The sequence below is a fragment of the Tamandua tetradactyla genome, chromosome 10 (assembly GCF_023851605.1).
Source record: "Tamandua tetradactyla isolate mTamTet1 chromosome 10, mTamTet1.pri, whole genome shotgun sequence".
Lineage (NCBI taxonomy): Eukaryota > Metazoa > Chordata > Mammalia > Pilosa > Myrmecophagidae > Tamandua > Tamandua tetradactyla.
Window position 1 is genome coordinate 98,789,510 of NC_135336.1, and position 23,416 is coordinate 98,812,925.

General features: G+C 49.7%; 1 protein-coding gene across 2 annotated transcripts in view; it reads right to left on the minus strand.

Annotated features, from left to right (window-relative positions):
- The window catches only part of TMPRSS2 (transmembrane serine protease 2), a 36,316-nt gene extending 14,510 nt beyond the window's left edge, over nucleotides 1-21,806 (minus strand). For both annotated transcript variants that reach the window (XM_077118955.1, XM_077118954.1), the window contains exons 1-5: nucleotides 21,605-21,806; nucleotides 12,727-12,797; nucleotides 10,504-10,726; nucleotides 6,145-6,231; nucleotides 5,101-5,220 (exon numbers count right to left, since the gene is read on the minus strand). In XM_077118955.1, coding sequence (XP_076975070.1) covers nucleotides 5,101-5,220; nucleotides 6,145-6,231; nucleotides 10,504-10,726; nucleotides 12,727-12,741 — 445 coding nt within the window. In that variant the 5' untranslated portion in view covers nucleotides 12,742-12,797; nucleotides 21,605-21,806. The remainder of the gene's footprint in view (nucleotides 1-5,100; nucleotides 5,221-6,144; nucleotides 6,232-10,503; nucleotides 10,727-12,726; nucleotides 12,798-21,604) is intronic.
- Between the last annotated feature and the right edge of the window lie 1,610 nt (nucleotides 21,807-23,416).

Below are 23,416 nucleotides of genomic sequence, written 5' to 3' on the forward strand. Positions count from 1 at the left end.
TCACTGGGTGGGGACTTTGGCCTCCAGCACTAGGAGAGGACGTTGTTGTAAGCCCCTCAGTCTGCGGGACTTTACTACAGCAGCCTCAGGTCTCTGAGACCCCACGGTCACATGCGCCAGGACTCAGGGCCATGCTCATGCGTGTTCAAAGGAGATCTTTAAGAGGTCAGAGGTGAATTGACCCCTCTCCTGCAAACTGTGGACCCTGGAAGGCCATCAAGAGACCCACTGGAGGCTCCTCCTGTAAAGGTTCTGCCTCTGAGTCAATCAACTGTTTTCCAAAAGTACGTCAGCTCTTTTTCATAAAAGAAATAAAGCACTAGAAGTTTAGGTAAAGTCCCTTCACCTGTTCCATGTGCTCTTTCTCCCTGTAGAGTTCTGAGACCTGTGGGTTATGTAGAATAGATCCAGTGTGGGATATGCAGGCTGGGATCCTATATAACTTTAGGATTAAGCAGAACCAGTCCTGAAAATGCTGCCTTAAAAAAGCAAGTTGCAAAGTGATAGGCTTGGTATGATATTATCTATGTGAAGTTTAAAGGCATATAAACCAGTCCTAGATGGTTCGGGAGGGGATGTGGATTTATGTGTGCTCAGAGCACAAAAGGAGGACCCAGTTGTCCCGAGGCCTCATCTCGCTCCTGTCTGGTCACTCACTCCCTGGACAGTCTTATGACAACGGCCTCCATCTCAGGGCTTGCTCCACACTAAGTGACAGGCTTGGGTCTGACTATTTCCCAATGTCTCCAGATGACTCAGGGGTGGGTGAGCTCGCACACCGGGAGGGGGCTGCCACGAGTTAGGCAAAACAAGCCGCGGCCCCTCCACACGGTGGCAGCCTCTCCGGGGCCAGCAGAAATGAGCTGTCCGTGCAGAGACACAGAGGGGCCTCAGCGCACACTGCACAGAGAAGGAAGTCAGCAGGGAAAGGCCACGTGCTGTGCCCACCCAGCCACAGGACAATCGAAAAAAGCAAACCTGGACACGCTATCAGTGGTGCCAAGGTCAGGGTGGGGGCAGGAGTGGGTGGGGCACAGGGCATTTGGCATTTCTAGGGCAGTGGAACTATTCTGTGTTAAGGGTGGATGCATGATGCACTTGCCAAAAGCCAGAGAACAGCCTAAGGCAGGAGGGAGCCTTTACAAACACTGGGGGCTTAGTTACTAACAATGTATCAGCACCAGCTCACCGACTGTTACAAACCTACCTGCTAAGGCAAGATGCTAGCAGTTGGGAAAACTGGGGATGGGGGTGGGAGGAGAGAAGCAGTCCTTTTTGCTGAATTTTTCTGTAAACCTAAAACTGCTCTAAAAAATAAGATCTATTAACTTTTTTTAAAAAGTAACTAGATGGTTCAGCGGTAGAGTGCCCGCCTTCCACACAGAAGACCCTGGCTTGATTCTTGGACCCTGTGCCCTCTCCCCTCCCCCCCAAAAGTAACTAGAATGAAATATACTTCAAAAATTAAAAATAAAATTGTTGCTGTGACTTGATAGAGTAGAAAGTAAGGGAAATATTTTGTTCTTGGTCTATGGATAATTTTAGGGATTTTTATTTCCTTCCAATGATCTGCCTTCAAATGCTAACTAAGAAAAGGTGAAAGCAGTCTCAAACAGTTTTCTTTCTTTATTTAATTTGCTGGTTGGGTGGGCATTTTTATTTATTTATTTGAGAACTTACGGATTTACAGAAGAATTGGGGCAGTTTGTTAGTCTATTCTGGAATCTTGAGAAAGACTCACAGAAAACATAGTAATAGAAATAAGAAGACTGAATTAATGTTAAAAAAAAATCTGTCCTTGTAAAGAAAGCTGTACACACATGCTCAAGTGTCTTCTTTGGGTCGGGCAGTGTGTTTACAGTCAGAAGATGTATACATATTTCACTGAAAATACTTTCCACTCTATGAGATGAACAAATTAAAATCACACCACATGCGTGTTCTGATCTAAGAGGGAACATGCACATAATGCCACATCTGTTTATTTTGTCTTGTACCAAATCAATGTGGAAATTAGATGAATCAATGTGGAAATTAGATAAAACGAAATTGAGGCGCATCTATCAAATCACAAATACACAAACCCTTTGATTCAGCTATTTTCCTGCTGGGAATCTTTCCTACAGTTATGCTCACAGGCTTGCAGCATTCAAGCTGCAAGTTAAACTGAAGGATGGAAAGAACTTAAATGCCCATTGGGAAGGGACTGATTAAACGGCGGGACATGCATACAAGCTGGGGGGTTGGGTGGGGTCAAGGAGAACTGATACCTGACAAGTAACAAATTCTAGGGATGGTAAAGCTCCCAGGAGCAGTTGGACAGTAACCATTATGAAAAGAGGGGATCTAGAATGTAAATACATAGTTGCTTTTTAATGCAACAATTCTCAGGAAGGATAACCAAGAAACTCCCTATCAGTTGTCCCTGAGAAAAAGATGTGATTGGTTGGTGAACACGTGTGTGTGTGTGTGTGTGTGTGTGTGTGTGTGCGCGCGTGCACAGTACCCTTTTGTGCTTCCTGGATTGTGATCATTTCAACATATTCTATTGTATTTAAATAAATTGTATTTAAATGTATTTGAGTATAAATTAATATTAATATATTTATTTAACATTACATTATCAAATAAATATAATTACATTGTATTTAAATAAATATAATTTAATAATTTAATGAAGGAGGGACTCTCCAGGTAACTTAAGTAGTTTGTTAAAATCCCTTGGTGGTATGTATTCAAACACACCCACACCCACACTGGAAAAGATCAAAAGTCCTTGCTCTTATTATTTTAAGCAAGTTCAATTCAACCTCAGAAGCCCCCTACCACATTTAAGAAAACGGTGATGAATGCGTTATCACGGAGACAAAGGAAAGGAACAGCGTGCACAAGCAAACCTGTCCTCTCAAAGGGTGGCCCGCCAGGAAGTGCGTGAGGCTGCGCGGCGGAAACCCGGGGATGGAGTGGGCAGGCGCTGAGCGACACATCCACCTGGGCAGAGCCCCGCCCGCAGCCTGTCTTCCCAGGGACACCGCAGCCAGGCCACCAACCCTTCCCGTGTCTGTGGCCCTGAGGCTTGGAAGGCAGAAGGACACAGAAAAGCTACCCTGGGGAGCACAGCTGCCGTGGGAAACTGCCTTTTCCAGCATGCCTGCCAGCTCTGCAGTCCAGTTGGGTTTTTAAAATAAAGTCCCCAGGAGTTAGGAGTAAGCTTGGTGGGGGAAGGGAGAGAGCTGCCTAACAGATTGCTGATGAAACTAAGATGATGCACTCAGAAATTAATTTTAAAATAGTTTCGCTATTAAACTCTACCACCAGCGAAACCCTGATGCTGTCTCAAACATTAGGGATTCCTAAATCAGTAAGCCAAGCCGTTGATTTTGAGGCTTACTCTTGTGAAGCTAATTTCTGTAGCAGAGAGCTAAGCCTACCTGTAGTTATGCTTAAGAGTTACTTCCAGATAACTTCCAGATTTGTTGTTCAGTTGTGGCCTCTCTCTAAGTCCAACTCTGCAAGGAAAATCATTACCCTCCTGCTACATGGGACATGACATCCAGGGGTGAAAGTCTCCCTGGCAGTGGGGGACATGACTCCCAGGGATGAGCCTGGCCCTGGCACCATGGGATTAACAATGTCTTCCTGACAGAAAGGGGGAAAAGAATTGTAACAAATAAGGTATCAGTGGCTGAGATAGTGCAAGAGGCTATTCTGGAGGCTACTCTCACATGAGCTTCAGCTAGATATTGCTACTTAACATGGTTTGTCAAACCCCAACCAAAAACATTCCTGCTAACCCTAAAGAACACCCAGGGCTTTATCTGAGATTCTACAAAGATTCCATGCACAATAATTACTTTCCAGAAACCTACGACCTCCACATGGAGCCCTAGGCCAGAAACCCAGAGGGCCAGCCTCTCCAGAACATCAACTAGTTCAATTCCCCATTCCACATTATCGATAGTCCTTTCCTACATGGAAAAGTTAAAAAGGGCAGAGCCCAAATAGCTCTAAAGATTGGGAGAAAGATCAAAGCAGAAGGAGGAGTTATAACAGAGAAGATAGGATTTAACCAATGAGCATGACTCCTGAATCATATTGATATTTCTTTTAGTCTCCAGTGTCTTGGAGCAGCTAGAAGGAAAAACCTAAAATTATGGAACTGTAAGCCTACCAAACTCTAAAATCTGTTCTATAACTAACTACTGTGGTGTGCTTTGAAATTTATTGTCCTTTTGTTTATACGTTAATTCTTCCCAATGTAAAAAAGAAAGACCAAAAAAAAAAAATTCCAATATACAGCTAGAAGGAAAAACCTGAAAATATGGAACGATAACCTTTACTAAACTTTGAAATCTGTTCTATAACCACTTGTCAAAATGTACTTTGAAAATTATTGCTTTTTCTGTATATACGTTCTATTTCACAATTAAAAATGCTTAAAAAAAAAAAACCAGTTTCAATATAAACATATCAGGTGTGCTCAGCAGGAACCAAAATGTGAGCACACATATAACTTCCTGGAACTGCACTGTGGGGGTAGCGTAGGAAGTTCTCGGAGTGGAGAGAAAAAAACGCAGAAATAAGCCAGCGCCGCGCCCACTGTCAGAGTCCAGGAAAACCCACTGAGAGGAGCACTGTGTCCTGGAGTCCCGCCTCCCCCCACCCACATGGGAGACTGAGCAGCGTAGAAAACAGCAGCTTGCGCATTATCCCTCGGGTGGCACTGAAAGATTTCAGCTTGCTGCCAAGCTCTCCTTCTCAAAACACTGTCTCCCCCCGTGATAGTTTCTTTACCACCCTTGAAATCACCTTGGACCATTAATGTTTAGCCAGCAAGCAGAAGTGCCCACTTGCAGCCATCAGATATAATTTTAAAGGCAGCTTGTTTTGAAAATAACACAGTGTCCTCCCAGTGCATTTTAACCGCCACAAAGCAATGTCCTATGGCACAGAGATCCAAGAGGGAGGGTCTCAGCTGGACCCGGGCCTCCCTCCCTATTCCCAGGAGGTGTGGGGCCAGGCACATGCTTCCTCATCTGACTGTGGGATGCAGGTCTGGAGGGCAGGTGCCCCGGCCGCCGTTACTGCAATGGCACTCACCGCACTGGATCTCGTCCTCGCCCGTGGGGCATTGCGATATCCCATCACACCAGTACGAGGGGCTGATGCAGGTCCCGGACGAGCCACACTCCATCCCTGAGACCGAGCACTCCCTCCCCACTGGAAGGGGAAATGGAGGGACAGGCTGGTCACAATGGGATGCAGAGAAAACCCTACAGCTCCCACCATGGGTCAGGCCACCCACTCTCCAAGCCCCAAGTAACAAAGGAAGTGATCCTTTTTTACCCATAATTTTTTAAAAGGAGGGGATGCATCTGTGTCACCAACATATATCAGAGGAGTTGGGCTGGAAGTCAGTAAGAAAGAATCCCAGGACCCAGTGGGGGGACCCTCTTACCCTGTGGACAGGGCTTACCTGTGCATCTGGCACACAGGTGAGTCAGGGAGCCCTAAGGTAGCCTCCCCATCCCCCCCTTCGCTGTGAGCCTGAACAGCCCGGGCTGGGGGGAAAGGCCTGGGCGGTGACTGCAGGAAGTGGCTACTCGAGCAGGACATGAGTGCCCCTGCCCCAACGTGGGGGCTCCCGGAGATCGAGCCCCCGGTGGCACCTGCTTCCCGAAAGCCCTGGGAAAAGTCTACATGCTTCTCCCACCCCGCGGCAGCACTACGCAGATGGCATGGGATTCCGACACGCCACGGCGGGGGAGGACGCCCGCCAGCCAGCGGAACGCACAGGACAACAAGTACAGCTGCTTCCACGAATGGCTCCCTCTGCAACTCCGTAACTGAGAGAGGAGGGAGGAGACAGCCTGGCTCTAAGAGGGACGCTCCGGTCGGGGGTGGGGGGCTTTACGCCCTGCCGGCTGGAGAGCAGGGACCTACGAATGGCTGGTGGAGAGCCAGCCCATGAGGACATGGCCAGGAGCCCGCCCCGCTGGTGCTTCGGGGTCCCGCGTGTGCGTCGGGGTCCCGTGTGCCCTTCGGGGTCCCGCATGTGCTTCGCGGTCCCGCGTGAGCTTCGGGGTACCACATGTGTTTTGGGGTCCCGTGTGCGCTTCGAGGTCCCACTCCGCCTGCACTTACTGAACCTCCAGATGAGGACGGCTGCGGCGGCAGCTCCAATGAGGACGGCTCCCAGGGCCAGGGTGACGCAGAGCACCTTTTTAGATTCTGGAGGAAATGGGAGGAGGACACTGAATGGCAGAGTCTGTGAAAGTCCCGCCCTCAAACTGTATCCACTCTTTTGTTAGCTTACAGTGTTAAGAATTAACTTCTTATGTGCTTAAAGATGTAACTTCCTATTTTAAGAATATAATCTGGAGATCTTACTTTTTCCATAGCCCCTAAGCTTGATGCTTTGGGGGTGATCCAAAGCGGAAAGCCACAATATGAAGTAAAATACACACATTAAGCTCTTAAAAAAAACTGTATAGCATACTAAAAAGGGCCTGACAATCATCAGATAAATGATTATTGCCAAAAATTGGATCAAAATGAAAAGACACATGGTATCACAGTAATTGCAAGCATGCTATGGGTTGATGTGTCCCCCAAAAAGATGTGTTTGAGTCTCAAGCCCTGGTCCCATGAATGTGAGACCTTATTTGGAAACAGGATCTTTTTAGATGTGACCATTTAAAATGAGCCTCAACTGGATTAGGTGGGTCCTAATTCAATATGACTGGTGTCCCTCTAAGAAGGGGAGAAAGGGACACAGAGACACAGGGGAGGAGTCCAAGTGGAGACAGAGGCAACGTTCGGTTTGCCAAGGGTGGCCAGCAAGCAGCAGAAACCGGAAGAGGCCAGGAGGCCCCTCCCTAACATGTTTCAGGGGTGCACGGTCCTGCCCACATCTTATTTTGGAAGTCTGGCCTCCAGAACTGTGAGGCAACAAACTTCTGATTTTTTAGGCCATCAGTTTGCTGTACTTTTTTACAGCAGTCTTAGAAAACTAAGACAAAGCAGGAATGAAATAATAATATGGTCCAAAAAACCATCTTCACCATTGCAGGGGTACTGAAGACAGCAAAATAAATTGTCTGACTCAGGCCTATTTTCGGTGAATGGCTGGTACAGAGGCCCACACTGTCCCACAGTACCACATATAGCTCTTTGTAGGGAAAGTTACATGAAATTAAAATTATAGACGATTCAAGCATGCAGCCATCACAGTGGGCAGTGTGGCTACAGAGTGATTCCGTCTCTGCAGAAAGTTCCATCAGGCATAGCTGAAGCTGAACCTTTGGTCTGAGGGCAGAGAACCTGTGCACCAAATAAAGGCATATTTCAGGTAAAAGTGAAGGAGTTTGGAAAAGGTCACCAATTTTCTCCAGTTCAAACAAGCAGACGCACAATTGCTGGTCAGAGTGCATAAGCCAAGATTTGCATCAAGGTTTAGTAGACAGCACCAGGCGCCCCAGAGAGAGCCTGCCTGCTCGCTCACTCACTCTCCTCCCTGGTCCTGCCCAGGAATGCAGGCCAACAGCCAAGCCAGGCCAGCACCCAGTGCCCTCACCCTGAGCCACTCCTGCAGAGGGCAGCCAGCCCCAGGCACAGGGCTCCAGCGGGCTGACCTTGGAAGAAAAGTCGGGAGACAGAGGAGAAAGGAGTGGGGAGAAGGCAAGAACATCTAAACCCTATTCTCCAAGCCCCTAAGTCTGGAGAGATGGAGTCCCAGCCTGATAAGCCCCTCCTGAGCATACCTGAGCTTGAGGTTAAGAAGTTCAGCTTCCGGCGTTGAGTGGAGCAACGATCCACCTGTCTAGGGCTCAAAGACTCCCTTCTAACCTTGCCAACCTTCCGGTAATGCCATGCGGTTCTCCTATGTCAACGTCCTTGAGAACCACCCACTGGGGATGGTGGAGATGGTAACACAACATTGCGAATATAGCTAACACCACTGGACTCCACACTTGAGGTCGTTCAAATGGGAAATATTATGCTGTGTGCATGCCACCACAACACAATTTTTTTAAAAAGTTATCAGAAGCCTGGAGATTCTGATTCAGAATGACAGGAGGTTCTGATTCAGCAGGGAGTGGGGGACACTTTCAGGTGAGGCCAAGGCCGCCGGTCTGAGGCCCCACCTGGGAAGAGTGGTCGATGTGCACAGACCACGTCCCAGCGTCCAGGTGACCGGACTGCAGGGAGAGGCCAGGGAAGCTCACAAGGGAAATTCCACATGGTCTCTCTGGCCTCTCAACCAAGGACACATTCTTCCTTTGGGTGATTTCCTTATGTGTCATTTGAAGATAAAACACTTGCCTGATGAATTGGAACTATTAAAATCTGGCCTTCTCAGCCACTCGTGGCTGGCTGGGTGCAGTTTGCAAAGCTCCCCTGGGAGCACGGCAGGGCCACCTGGCTTGACCTTTGCTAGCTGGACATTTTCTAATCAGTGGTGGTCAGTCTAGACTTGAGGTGATTGTGGCTTTCAATTACTGTTGTGATTGATTTTAATTATAATTTATTGTTCATTTACCTTCATCACCATCTGTTTAGTGTTTTAATGATTTAGACTTCCAGTTCCTGAAGGCAACAGTTTGCTTCTCAGGATTGCTGACCTTCAGTTCTCCAAAAACTCAGCCTTAAGATGTGTATGCTTCAAAAGTGAAGCATCTATGGTTGTCGCTAAAGCAAGCAGATACTTCAAGTACAAACAGAGTTCCTTCTGATCCGTAGGCGGGCCTGAGAATTGGTGCCATTTGAACAACTTGAAAAATACTTTCAAGGCCAAAACATCACAGTTCTGAAATGTATGCTTTTCCATATGCTAATAAAAAGTTGTCAAAATGATACCAAAGTAAGTTCAGAACAACTGCTAAAACAAGTTTATGGGGCAAGCTTCATAAGGCAAAATCATACATATAGGCTCCTACTCTTTCCTTATAAAAACAACTGATAAGGAGGGGTGCACGGGTGGTTCAGGGGTAGAATGGTAGAATGCTTGCCTTCTATGCAGGAGACCTGGGTTCGATTCCTGGACCATGCACCCCCAAAAAAACAAAAAACAACAGATATGGGATTTCTAATTAAATAAACATTAGGCAGGTGGGCCAAAGCAATTCTGCCTACCTGGGCTGGAGCACCACCTTTGGGGGATGCTAACCTCAACACAGGGGCGTGGATCCGCCGCCATCCTCTCTGTCTGCAGGCTCTGTGGTCCCCTCGCCCTGGTCTCCTCCCGACCACCACTGATTCCTCGGCCTTGGCATGCTGAGATTTGGGGCTAGATAATTCTTTGATAGAGGAAATATTCTGTACATTGGAGGGTGTTTAACAGCTTCCCTGGACTCTGCCTACAAGATGCAGCAGCACCCCCTGCACCCCCGTTTATAACAACCCAAACTATCTCCAGACTTGGGCAAATGACCCTTAGAGGTCCCTGTCACCCCAGGCTGAGAACCACAGGGCCTGCCCCACCCACCCACCACCAGAAGGACAGTGGCACAAAGACAAAGGTTTCCCTAAGCGGAGGGCAAAACAAATAAAAACATGAGCCATAAGAACCACAGAAGGGAAAGCAGAGGGGAGTTTAAAGAGGGGTCACAAAGGGCAGGAAACGCAGGCATGAAAGAGGGCAGAGGATAAAGGGGAGGAGAAGGAGGTCGCAAGCCAGGCATGAAGTAGGTGGGGACCGAGGGGGGGGGCAGGAGGGGCAGGAAGGCGAGTGTGCAGCACAGGAGAGGCATGGGGGGGTGGGCACCCAGGGGCTTCACATGGTGCTTGCATGGCTTATTTCAGCGGTTCCCTAAGTGGTGGGTGGGGGAGGGCAGGGATGGTCCCTGCAACGTTAACCTTTAAATGCACACACTGTGCAAACGTGTACACAGATTTCACAAAACAAAATAAAAACATGAGCCATAAGAAAGTCTGTTCTGGCCACTGCTGTACTGCTGCAGCTGTAGCATGTAGAATGCCCCAGACATTCAAACTAGCCAGAATTAATGCGGGAAGGGGGGATGCCAGAGGAAGGGATTGCAGGGAAACAAGACAAAAAGAAACGGCAGGAAAAGGAGGTAAGAGGGTAAGAGAGGCAAGCAAAGGAAACAGAGCTCGGGCCCCTCCACTCCTTGGTCTGCGGGGTCTGGCCCACGGGGGGGTCGTTAAACCGCGGGAGACGGGCAGGCACGCTGCAAGCACAGCGGCCATCGCATTTGCCGAACTAAGTATCACCACCTTGAACATGGCTCGCGTGACTGAGGAGGCAGCTTGTTCCTGCTCTCGGGCGCTTACCCTGTGCTTAAGGAGATGATACACCCATGGGCCGTGCAGTGGAGAGACCCACGGAGCGGCCCGACTTAAAGACCCATGGGCGCCGCGGGAGGGCCCTGTAAGCGTGAAGAGCTGGCGACAGAGCCGGTGGGCGCAGGGAGCCCATAGCGAAGGCGGGCCCAGAGTCTCAGGGCTCAGGATAGGAAAGAAGGCGGAAAAGGATCCTACTTGACGAGCACGCCGGTCCCGACGAGGATTCGGGCTGCAGGCGGACGGCTGGCGTGGAAACGTGGGTTGGCACCCTCGGGCCATACTGGGGCACCTGGGACGCGTAGTAGAGACCCGGGTAAGCTGCGTAGGGGCTGGGGGCCCCGGGGGGCGGCAGGGAATAGAGATTTTCGGGTTGGTATCCACGGTTTTCATAGTAAGGTCCGTCCCCTGGCGATGGCCCCTAGATGATTCCAAAGAGAACGAATGATATAAAAACCCTTAATTCACCGCAAGGATTAAAAATACAACGTGCCGGCAGGACACTGAAAAGGTCCTGCAGGTTCTTTGAGGGCATTGATGATTATGTCAAATCACTGAACTCAACCAGGATTTAAAAAAAAGATCAGATTTTTCAATTGGAATTTATTTATTTATTTATTTACCATCCTGTCTTTGAAATAGAGAAAAAGCAAATGGCTAACTTTAGGAGTCAGTAAACAATTAAAGGAAAAAATTGCACAGAAGTCTGGGGTTAGAATCTGTTTGGCCAATATCTATTTCTCCAGGCCTCTCCTGGAGATTTAATTATGAATGACTGATACCAGAATTCTACTGAGAATAATAGGAGCCAGCGTTTGTGAACTCACCTGCAGCCAAGTCCCCAGAAACCTGACCCTACCCCTCTAAGACTCCCACCTCTCCAAAATATCTCCCTTTTGCAGAGAGGAAACTATGTCATGGAGAAATTTGGTTAAAGATGGTACCACACAAGCTATGCTTCCACTGGCACCCTGTGCCCTCGCTCAGAAACACATCATAATGCACTGAGTATCCGATGAGCGGACACTGATGTGGGCTGACAACGTGCAGTGGCCACCAGCTCTGCAGCCATGAACACTCCTAGGCAGCACATGGCATTGAGTGCATGGACTGCTGTGGCCACATCCTCTTACATGGAATCTCTGGGCCAAGCACGTGCATATGGAAACATGCGAGAGGATGACCTAGCCCCAGCATTTTATTCTCAGCTCCACCTTGCTGGGGTCTGCCGCCTTGGAACCCTTTCTCCTCCCCCTCTATCTACCTAAGTCTTATTCATACTTCCTGAGGCTGGCCCCGCAGACCCTCTAAGACCCACACCCTGACAGCCCTTCTCCCACCTCTCCTGGATCGACCGTGACTGGGCCACTTGGGGAGGTCACAATTTGCACTCTTACTGGTGTCTGAACATCCCCACAAAAACTTTTTCCCGCTTATCAACATCTGCCTCTATCTCTTGCTGTCTGTGACCTCAAAGCAGGTAGGTATTCTGAGCTGCGGCAGCTTAATGCTTGGAATTTTCAGTGTGACCTCCAGGGAAGCGTGATAATAAATGACTGAGCAAAATGCAGGCACCCAGAGTTAACCTCTGCTTAATAGCTCACTAATGCTATCTAACAAAAGTCCAAAGACTACAACTCTAAACCAGAGCAGCAGACAGAAGGAAAATGAAATGTAATCTCTAATCTAAATGGATGGAGCAGGGGCACGAAAAGAAGCACGTGTGCTTGGCCTGTGTATCAAAAGCATCTAAGAACTTGATGTCCCTCACAGGGGAAGGTTTGCAGTAAGCGAAATAGTCTGACCCCATGAATTCCTGAGCAATGGATTTGAAATTAAGAACAGATCCAGTAAAATAAATACCTCCCACTGAGAGAAAGGGGAAAAAAATAAAAGGTAAATTTTCCAGGCCTAAGATCTAGATAATTTTTGTTGCTAACTATAAACGTTTACTAAACTAATGCATGCATCTCCAGGCATAAATGAATACATATAAGAAGGAACAAAAAAATGCACGTCATTTGTCTCCAAAGTGGGTGTTCCCAGTTTAATTAGGATGCTAGGGTACCCGGACTCATTCACCCCATGGCCTGTTGGTGGGTACTCCCTCTTGCCACCATCCTGCCTCCACCTGCCCCCACACCTTGCCTGGCCTCCAACTGTCCATCAGCTCACAGCCACCCTCCAGTGATGGCTTCCAAGACTCTCACCTGTGCTTCTGCTGAGCCCTACACTGTTGGCTCATTCTCCCACTCACCTGTGACCTAGAGAGGACTTGAATGACATCAAAATGGTGAATGAATTCATTTGCTACAAACCATTCTTAAAAATGCTGACCAGTGCACACGGTTGGAAATAACAGAAGGAAAAAGGGAACGACAACAACAAAAAAGGATAGGAAGGTAATAATTAACCACTTACTGAGTTTAAAGCCATCCTGATGTTGTCAACAGCATCAGGTAATGTTGGGAATTTGGAAAGTTCAAGATGACCTAGAAGAAAGAATCACAAAACTGTAATATTTCTATAGCAGTTAATTTTTAGGAGATGAATCTAGAATGAACTGGAAAACTTTCTAAGTGAAAGTTACCTCTCACCAGAACAAGCCACAGTTTTGCCCACTCACCTTTTGCCTTCTTCAGCCACAGCTATTAACATTTAATGAGGTTTGGACCTGCAGCTTAGGGTTTACTGCAGAAATAAGCGCACGTTTGATCCCTCTTTCCTGATCTGGGATTCAGACCCACCCATGTGTGCAGGGGGTGGGTTGCAATGTTAAATGTGGCCAGGAGGGTGTTCCTGGGAAGCAAGCCTGTAGAAGGTAAGGGTTCAATTACTTGGACCCCTGGAGGAAGAGCTCGCCAGGTGAAAGCCTGGTGTCCACAGCCACCCCATGGTCATGCTACCACTAAATCCAGGCCTCCAAGTTCTTGTGCACTGGCATGGTCCTTTCCAGGATGCTATCGCCTCCCCTTTATGTTACAGCTAACAGAAGGAGAATCCATGCAATGAAAACATGCAGGAACCACCACAAGGCAACCTATGGCCAATCAGGTTCAGCAGAGAGGTGAAGGGTAGGCATGGGAGGCCAAGACCTGGGTCCAAATCCCAGCCGTGCAACTCACTGGGGTTGTCACTGGGCAAGTGACTGATCCTCACTGAAAACTGTTATTCTGTCCAAAGCCGGATTCCATGCCAGATGAAGCCTCATGCAGAGTGCCTGGCACTGAGGAACATGGGGGCTGGGGAGCAGGAGGCAGGGACTCACTGCAGGACACCCCTAGGTATGTGGATGTCACCCATCGATGGAGAAGCAATCTAGAAATTTATGCCAGGCATAGGTCACATTTGACAATTTTAAATAAACACTATGGCACTGCTCAATTTATAGTAAACATATGTGTGGAACAGGCCCATGCAACCTTCCCCATTTAGTACCCTAAATCCAAACAAGATTGAAATCCAGAGCTAACCATTTGGACTGTGCTCCTCAGGTAGTGGTATTGCAAAGAAAGCTCTGGGCTGTTTTGTTTAGGCCTCCAAGAGCCAACGTTAGTAACATCCAGAGACCGTGAGCTTGAACTGCTCCCCAGCAACAGAGGGGTGCTCGCAAGCAAAGGAAGGACTTTTCCCCACCCTGTGCCCATGGTGGCTTGAGATTAACAAAGAACATTTACTCCATCCACAACATAGGGCTGGGAGAAAGTTCGGGGCTTGAAGCTGGTGGATGGCCATCCCATGGAGTGGGGTGTGGGCAGCACAGAGCAGTGGTTGAGCCCCTGGCCTCCAGGTTTAGACTCTGGGAGCCCCACTTGCTCTGCCACTCAGCAGCTGTGACCTGAGCAAGTGAATGCCTGTGCCTCCATTTCCTCATCTACAAAACAGAGATGCCCTGGCACCCACTTCGGGGTCATTGGGGGAGTTCAACGAGTTAATGCTTAGGAAACAGCTCATGCCTGACACCTAATAAGTGTTTCATAAATGTCTGTTAAACGTAGCAGAAGTAATTATAAAGCTAACTCTTTATTTTATAGCACCAAATTACCAGCAGCAAATCATAACCCACAGCGCATCTTTATGCTTGCAGACTATACAATTTTATGGCCAACAGAATCGAAGAAGTAATTAAAGCTACTTCTTAGAGCACTCTTATGTTTATTTACTAATAAATTGATAAATATTTCATTCAGCTGAGGAAAAGGGCAGGTTTGCAGCCCTTGCAGGTTTTCATGGTCCAGCAGTCTCCTCATTGCCAACTCCAAGCTCCCTACCCCAAATCCACCAACTCTCAAAATTCAATCTAGCCAACTCTCTCTCTAAACGAATTCGGCAGGTGAACCCACTGCCCTCCCCACTATATCGGACATGACTCCCACAGGTCTAAATCTCCCTGGCAACGTGGGAAAGAACTGCCAGGATGAGCCAGGACCTGGCATCATGGGATTGAGAAAGCCTTCTTGACCAAATGGGGGAAGAGAGAAATGAGAAAAAATAAAGTCTCCGTGTCTGAGAGATTTCAAACAGAGTTGAGAGGTTATCTGGTGGTTATTCTTACGCATAATATAGCTATCTCTTTTCAGTTTATGGTGTGTTGGAGTGTCTGGAGGGAAATACCTGAAAATAGAGAGCTGTATTCCAGTAGCCTTGATTCTTAAAGATGATTGTATAACTTTTACAATGTGATGGTGTCATTGTGAAAGCCTTGTGTCTGATTCTCCTTTTATTCCAGGTATGGACAAATGAGTAAAAATAAATTAATTAATTAATTAGTAATAGAGAGGATAAAGGGTAAAATAAATTGGGTAGATTGAAATACTAGTGGTCAATGAGAGGGAGGGGTAAGGAGTATGGGATGTATGAGTTTTTTCTTTTTCCTTTTTATTTCCTTTTCTGGAGTGATACAAATGTTCTAAAAATGATCACGGTGATATGTGTTGATATTGTGAGTCACTGATTGTACACTATGTATGGACTGTATGTGTGTGAAGATTTGTCAATAAAAAGAATTAAAAATTCAACCAAGCCAAATTCAGAAGTGCTGGCTCCAGCAAGCATTGCTTTTCCATCTCCAGGGCTACATCTCCAAAGCAAAATTATTACTTCAATCACTAAACTAAAAATCAACAAGCTGCTATGAAGAAAACCATGAATATGGTTTGTTAATCTTGGGGATGCTTACTGACTGGTCAAGATAAAAAAGGATCAGATCGTTTATTTACTCTTAGTGTGAAGGTAAATGTAAAAAATAGTTCATGTTGAAGCTTCAAGATTTTTTAAGACTGAAAAAAAGAAAGAAAAGTCAACAGCTTTCTGGGTATGGGGAAAGAAAACTGACCGTTTAGAGGTGGGAGGGATCACCAATTTAAGGATATATACATAACATTTAAGCCTTTCAAAATGGATGCGATTATCACATATTAATATGCCTTCCCTAATGTCTGTTTTGTAAAGAGAGAGAATTCTAAAGCTGGACATTAACACAACAGATAAATCCCTCATTCTTGTCTACTCTAAGTAGGAAAAATCCAGCACCTTCCTAAGATGACTTTCAAAAGAGTCCTGTCTAAGCAAACACATTCTCACTCCTCTGATTCCCCTGCACTCAATAGCAGTTACCTGCTGTCTCACCAGTTATAGCTTTGGGTGAAGTTTCAGGAAATGAAAATTAAATCCCACTGGCTGCTTTCCCAGCTTCGGTGCCTCTCAAAGGAAAGGTGAGTCAGTGCTCAAAATCCAACTTGCTATTCATTCAAGATCCCTAACAGGAGAAAGAGGAAGCCAGGGGACGAAGGGGACGAAGGAACACAGGGGACTATGAGTAGTTGTCAAGTAGAAACCATAGGACCCAGAAGTAATCAGACCATAATCATATTTCATCTGGTGATCCCATGATCCGCAGAACATCCAAACAAAAAATATTCTGTGTGCCCAGAGCAGCTACCAGGAACTTTGGAATAGAAGACAAGAGTCGTGCTGCCTGTAATGTCCAACTCTGCCAATGGATATGAAAGCAGAGACATCACAGTCCAGAGACCTAGGAGAGCATGTACAGAGACCATGCACCAGGGCAGCTCATTTTCAAAGCAGGACATGTCCACACCCACACAAGAGAACACATCTCATGGACTGGTTTCTGAAAGTAGCAAGATATGACCTAAATGACAAAGGATGAGGGACATGCACTCATTAGTAAACATCCTCTTCTGTCATTGAAGAACACAGATCACTGTTTCTGAGTCCAGAAAGCTGGTCATAATGAGGCACTTTGGAAAACTTTCCTTTAAGTGATGGGACTAAACTTTTAACCCGCTCCACTTTCAGAGCCAGCTGCCACCTCGACATCGGCAGTATAGTCCACACAAGTCACACCAAGGACGAGCTCTCCTTGCACTGTCCCTGACCTCTCTGGGTTTTCTTTTCAGAGAGCTAAATCATTATGAGTCACTGGTCCTGCCACGGTGCAATGCACGTGGCTGGGGATCCTATCTGTATCCAAAACAAGAATGGTTTCTTCTTTTAGTTTCTTTCCTCCAGACTCCAAAACCGGTTTGCTGGAGGCTTATTTATGAAAACAACCAAGTCAATGAAAAAATTCAACCTCACGGACCCCGACTCCCCTCTAAAGAGGATGGGTACATCACCCACGTACCGACTTCACCGGGCACCACCTCCACGTGCTGGCTGGTTCCCAGAGCCCCCACTGCATGCCAGGGGCTGTTCTAGAGACTGGACAGGCAATGGTGAATGGAGCAGACAGGGCCCACCTTCCTGACCTTAGATTCTCTCTTCTTTCTTTGAACTTTGGACTCTTCCCAGCCAAAGAACAAATGATGAACGAGAACCCCTTTTGTCTAAACCACCACACTATGTAATGCTATACAAGAAGTTACGTCGCTTTGGGGATCTAACTCCCTGTTGGATGAAAGTTAGATCATGTAACAGATCAATATAAGAAACAAGTAAAAGGCAACCAGAGGAGTGACACACACAGGGATTGATGCAGGAATTCTAGGGAGCACCTCAGGAGAGCTGTCCCCTGTGCCATCCAAGTTTCTTTTAAAATGAATACCTCATTGTCCCAGGGAGATTACAGACTTTTTAGTGCAGGAATCTTCCAGTATCGATGGGACTGTGATGTGGAAAAGGGATTTGATTTATTTAATGCAATTCCAAAGAACAAAGCAAGGGTCAACCGGTAGAAATATCAGAAGGACAAGTTTTTACTCAAAGTTTCCAAAATTAGAAAGTTCAAGTACGGATTTGGTGACCTTGGAAAGTACCAGGTTCCTCCAAACTACAGACATTTGATCCAAGCCAGGTTAGTCATTCTCTCAGGCATGTTCTAGAACAGAGGTTGGCTTCGGCTGTCATGCTCGTTTAAAGCAGATCCCAACACTTTATAAATCTATCACCTAATAATGTCTCAATATTCTCCATGCACAGGAACTTGCAGAATGAACTCCAAATCCCACGCCCCCAAGTTCAGGTCAAGGACAGGTGTCGGCCTCCTCTGGAAGGAGGTCAGTGGGCCTTGGAAAGTACTGACCTTCGCCACCAGGCTGGCCTTAGCTTCGTCTTTCAATGCCTCTCTCATTTGAAAAATTTTTTTGAGCAAATGTCCCCTGGACCTTCAGGGCCTGGAGCTCCCACATTCTTCTATCTGTTCCGGCCCCCAGTGAGCTCCCAGACTTCAGCAGCAAACACATCCCGCACCCTTACTGCATGTCTACGCTCTCAGCCAGTCCTGCCTGGCTAACTGCTAACTCCCAGCACACAAACAAACGGCCTGGAGTTTTCCCCAAGGCAAGTCCTTACTTCTTTCTTGACTGACCTCTAATAGAAGGGCAAAGCTTACCTTTGAGTCACTTCCCTGTTGAAAATCCAGTTTACAATCCAAATAGCTTTTTTTTCTGCCCTCAACCAAGCCAGAAAAGCAATCTCTGCCTTTCTTGGAGATGCTGCTATGACTGCATGTAACCTGTTCCCTTCCCTTCTAGGAAAGCCCTTCCCTGCTCCCTGGGATTCCATGTGCCCTTGGAACCAGCCTGGTCAAGGGCACGGGCCTTGGGGGCCTGCCATCTTCCTTCCCAGGTCCATGACCCCTGGGGTCTTGCAAACCAGAGCTCCCCCAGACAGCCTTCAGGCCCAAGGCAGACTCGGCTCTTGGATGTGTGAGGCCCCTGCACCCCACTCCCAAGGGGCCTCCTGACTCATCCTGAGCAGGGCTCAGGTAGCAAGGCCTGGGCTGTGATGGGCACAGGGGATGAGTGCCAGAGACTAGCAGCAAAGGCGGAAGGGCTGTGGGGTCCTGAGCCTCTGCCGGGGGACCCCTGCCTCCACCGGGAGACCCCTGCCTCCACACCCCTCTTCCGCCCTCCTCACCAGCCGTTTCCACCCAGCAAAACTGACCGGCTGCTAAACTAAGCCAGGCTCGTGTCCTTACTGCCTCCATGCCTAAGGCTTACACCTCATCAGTGGTTCCCACACATGGAATTTTCTGGAGGATTTACAAGCAAAATGAAAAATTCCTGTTCTGCCCCCAACCCCCCATCCTACCTCTCACAGAGTCTGATGCAGCATCTGGCTCAAGAAATTCAGACACAAGTTTGGTTGAAAAGAGTGAGCAGCCAGGCCCGGCTCCCTACGTTGCACTTCCTAATAGGCTCATCGCCCCCCTACCTGTACTTATCCCCCCGCCCCTGCCGACCCCCAGGCTGTGCCCAGAGTAGTGTCACCACACCGGGTGTGACTAGGGTACTGTCATCGCAGGTGTTTCCACCACCACCACCCCTCCATCACCCAGCGAGGGCGGCAGGGGGGCTGCTCCTCCACCCTCAGCAGATAAGCAGTCCCGGAAGTCTCGCCTGGGTCAGGCTGCTGGAATTGGCCAGCACAGGGGAGGAGGGCCGGGTGGGGGTGCTGCCAGCAGGTGCTCCCCTCTGGCTTCACCCCTCAGTTCAAAGGTCAGGTTAGGCTGAGTGCGGCCAGGAGCACCAGCAAGCCTTCATTTGCGCCAGGATTCCTGGGCCTCCTCCCACTGTTCCTTCCTCCTTCCTGCTGACCTCCTCCACTGTCCCAGGTGTTCTAACCTCCTGGACGACTGAGGGGGAACGGACGGCCATCCAGGCCTGTTCTAGCATCCTCTCTCCAACCTGGACACTGGCACTGGGTGCATGATCTGGGCATCAGGTGGCCTGCATTTGCACTCACGTGCCTAGTTCTGCCACTTACAGGTGATGTGACGTTGGGCAAATTACCTAAGCTCTCTGCCTCAGTTTCCTTACAATTGAGTTAAGTAAGTTATAAGGAGCTTGGAAGGCGCCAGGCTGGATGTGCCCCCCACCCCCATGGTTTCTATTGTGATGACAACCTGGCAGGGCAGACTCCACACCTACAATTAGCATGAGCTCAAAGGGAGTATCCAAAGGCGAGAGTTGGCAAAGCAATCCCCCGGTAGCTCAGTGGGGGTCCCAGCAAAAGCTGCACCTTGTTGGAGAAGGGGGGGATCAACGAGAGGAAAATTGCTGGGATGAAGCAAACACGTCCCTGCCACAAACAAAGAAGTGCCCAGCCTGCTCACCCATTCATGTTTTTTTAAACAAATCAAGAAACCCAAGCGCTGAATGGCGGAAAGTCCAGCAGAGGTCCTGCCGCTGGGACTGCACCCCACCCCAACACCGGAGTTGAGTGATTGCCTGCTCAACGGTGCCCTTGAAACTCATTCTAACTTCAAGTCTGTCCAGTGAGGTCCCTTGGGGGAGGCAGACAGGCAGGCCCAACTCTGAAGAGTCACAGGAAAGCTGGGGGGAGTTGTGAGTGCCCCTTCAACGTCTTTTGGGGGACCTCCAGGGCCCACCCGGCCCACCAGGGCTTCCCCTACCCCCATCCTCACCCCACCCCCCACCCCCAGCAGCAGGAGCAGCGAAGGATCGGGGACTTGAACCACAGCTGGGCCTGTGCCCAGGGTAGACTCTGCGGCCACACTCCACCGACCCCGTCCCCTGCACCCCTTCTCCAGGAGAGGTTGGCTCAATCCTCACTTCCTGGAGAACCTTCCCTGGCCTCCCAGCTGGGTCAACAGCCCCCCCCCCCACACACACACGACACTTATGCTGCGTGCTTTAGGCTTTCTAACCACCAGGTACCTGGGCTCGGGGGCCCTTGTACTTTTCCATTCCTTGGGTGACTCTCCAGGAGTGCAGGGATCGCAACGCGGGCGATCCCGAGGACCCAGGCACACGGTGTGAACGCAGGGTGCCGACCTGGGGTCGCCGGGTTAAACTTTCCCTCTCAAAGGGGCCACCGGGGTGGGGAGTGGGGTGTCTGCATCAAGTCTGTGCCTAGAAACGCGATTCGGGAACACCGCGCGGTGCCCTCGCGCGGCCTGGGCCGGCGCCCACCTCCGCGCCACCCACTCGGGACACCTGGCAAGCAAATGCCAGGGCACGAGCCAGCGCCGGCGGCCACCCGCACCCAAGGCCTCGGGGCGTGGACGCGCAAAGTTTGGGGCCCAAAGGCAGAACTTCAGCAGGGCCCCGGGGGGTGCCGCGGGGGCTGCCGCGAGGGTGCGGGGGCACAGAGGCGCTGGGGTGCCCGGCCTTGGCACCGCAGGGAGGGCGCACCTAGGGTCCTTGGCCACCTTCTCCGCGCCGCCGGGTCGCGCCGATAGCCGTAAGCCGCCCCTCCAAGGACCCGTCGCCGAGCCCGGAGCCCTCCAGGCCGGCCGCCGCCAGCCCTATCGCTCCCGGCATCTCTGGAGTTTCCAGTTTCTCGCCCCTCGGTAGTAAGTAACTAAGCAGCGGAAGAAGTTCAGGTAACACTCGGGTCTGCAGAGATTTTTCCCGGAACAAAGAAATCGATCGACAACCTGCCCCTGCCTCGTCCCCAAAGGCTAAGGCGCCCCCCTGGTCCCCAGCCGGGGGCCGCATTGGGCGGACGAAGCGGGCGGACAAGGACCCCGCTGGCACACGGGACCCCGCCCCGCCCCCTTCCGGGCACCCTCTGCACGGACTTGGGGGGCCCGCGGGGCGACCTGTCCCGGCCGCGCGGTACCAAAGTGGGCGGCCGGTGGCCCGAGCCAAGGACCGGAGCCGCCCGCGTCCCCCACGGAGAGCGCCCTGCCCGGCTCCGACGACACACCTGCCGCGCTCGCCCCACTCCGGGCCACCCGGGCTCGGCGCGCACCCCGCTTCACCTCTCAGCCACCGCCCCAGCTCAGGGGCTCGGTCACTCGCGGGCGCCGGGGGACCCCACTCCGCTCTGGCCCCGGGACTGCGCGCCCACAGCCCCAGCCGCTTACCTGCCGCACTCCCGGGCCGCGGCCGGCGCTCCCCGGCCCTCGCCCTTCCTCCTTCTCCTCCTCCTGCTCCTCCGCCCCCCTACTCCTTCCCAGCGGCCGTCGCCGGAGTCCCCGACCCTCCCGGCTCCTGCTTTAATCTCGGGAGGTGACGTCCGAGTGCCCAGGGCGACACGCCCAAGCAGGGCCCCGGGTCACCTCGGGCAGGGGGCGGGGCCGGCCCGACGGAAGAGTCCCCAGAGGGAAAGCCCCGGCTCCGCTCCAGGCCCGGCCGCTCCCAAGGCCCTCTGCTCCCAAGGCCCTCCCTCTCTCGGAACGTTTGCGGGGAGAGGCTCCCCTGAAATAGCCCAGGTCTTTCCCAGGACCAAAGCCAAGGGGCGGATGTGGGATAACCCCCAACGCAGAAGGCATGGATGACCCTCTGTCCTTAAGAAGCTCTTTCCAATGTGGTTTGCGATACACAAATGAACATGGATTGCTTTAAAATTAAAAATATAAGGAGAAAGCCTAATTCATTCATCCCATCTCTCCACTTTCTGCCTTGGCTCAGCAATCCACTCCGCCATGTCTCCATTCTCTGTCCTGCAGACCCTGGGAACCCCTCCTATCCTGCAGGTTTTCCTAGTAAGTTCTTCCTTCCACCCATCTTGCTCCTTCTTTAGTTTGCTCTAGCATCCACAGCAGGAGACTGCCATTATATACCCCAGATCTACCCTTCTCTCATACCTCACTGGTTTCCAGGTTGTCCTTGGTAGGAGGCCCTCCCACCATCTCCAGGAGGCAGGAGAAAGACCTAGTTGTCACCTGGTGGTGATTCGCTTATTTCTGTTTTCAATAGCCTACTTGGTGCCCACCGGAAGTGACACCGTTGCCACTCCAAACCCCTGAGATCCACCTGCACACCAGGAGCGGTGGCTCTCCACGCATTGTAGTTGTTCTCCCAACGTTCATTTCCTCTTCTCTTGGCGCCTTTCTGGAATTTTGCTGAGTTGGTCTCAATTCCCAGGAGCAGCCCATATGCTTGCAGAGCCAACTCCACTCCAGCTCCAGAGGTGGGCAGATGTCTCAGCACAGGGTAGCCAGCTTAATCACATGCCCTGCCAGGATTCTTGGTTCAGGGATGAACACATGAGAAACAGGGGGAAGTTTCATGGGGCTTGGAGAGGAAAAGGTTTTACTATTTGTTCTAAGAGAGCTTCCACAGACCTCTTTCTTCCTCGTGCTTGGAGAAGGAAGCAAGTAAGCCCAAGACTTGTTGCTATCTTCTCACCCCCAGAGACCCAGTACCAAGATGAAGATAGATCATCCAGTGTAAAGCACAGCATAGAGATGACAAGAATCCCAACTCTTGATGGCATTATTGAACTACTTAATCAAATCACCTCTAAAGTTGAGAAACTTTTATGATGATTTTCAGTAATACAAATGACAAAATCAGAATCATTTGCCATGAACAGTAACTAAAAAGCAGTGAATGCAAAACAATACTGTTATACACGAAAAATAAAAACAGAACAGAGTTCTGTTCATGGCAATATGGTAGACCAGAGATCCTGAAAAGCTTTCGCACTACAAAATAGCCAAAAACACAGATAAAAATAGATTGTTAAAATCCTTTCAAATGACAGGTGAATTTGCAGAAAGGCATGGGAAATCCTCAGGTCCAATGTGAAGTGGGAGCATTCTGAAATGCCTGTCTCTGTTAGTGTGGACAGGAGATGGAGTGGATAACAAAGTTGGAAATTGGCTAGGATACCACCACACCAAGTCAGACCCAAAAAAGCTACACTTTCAGGAAAAAGACTAATTAAAAAC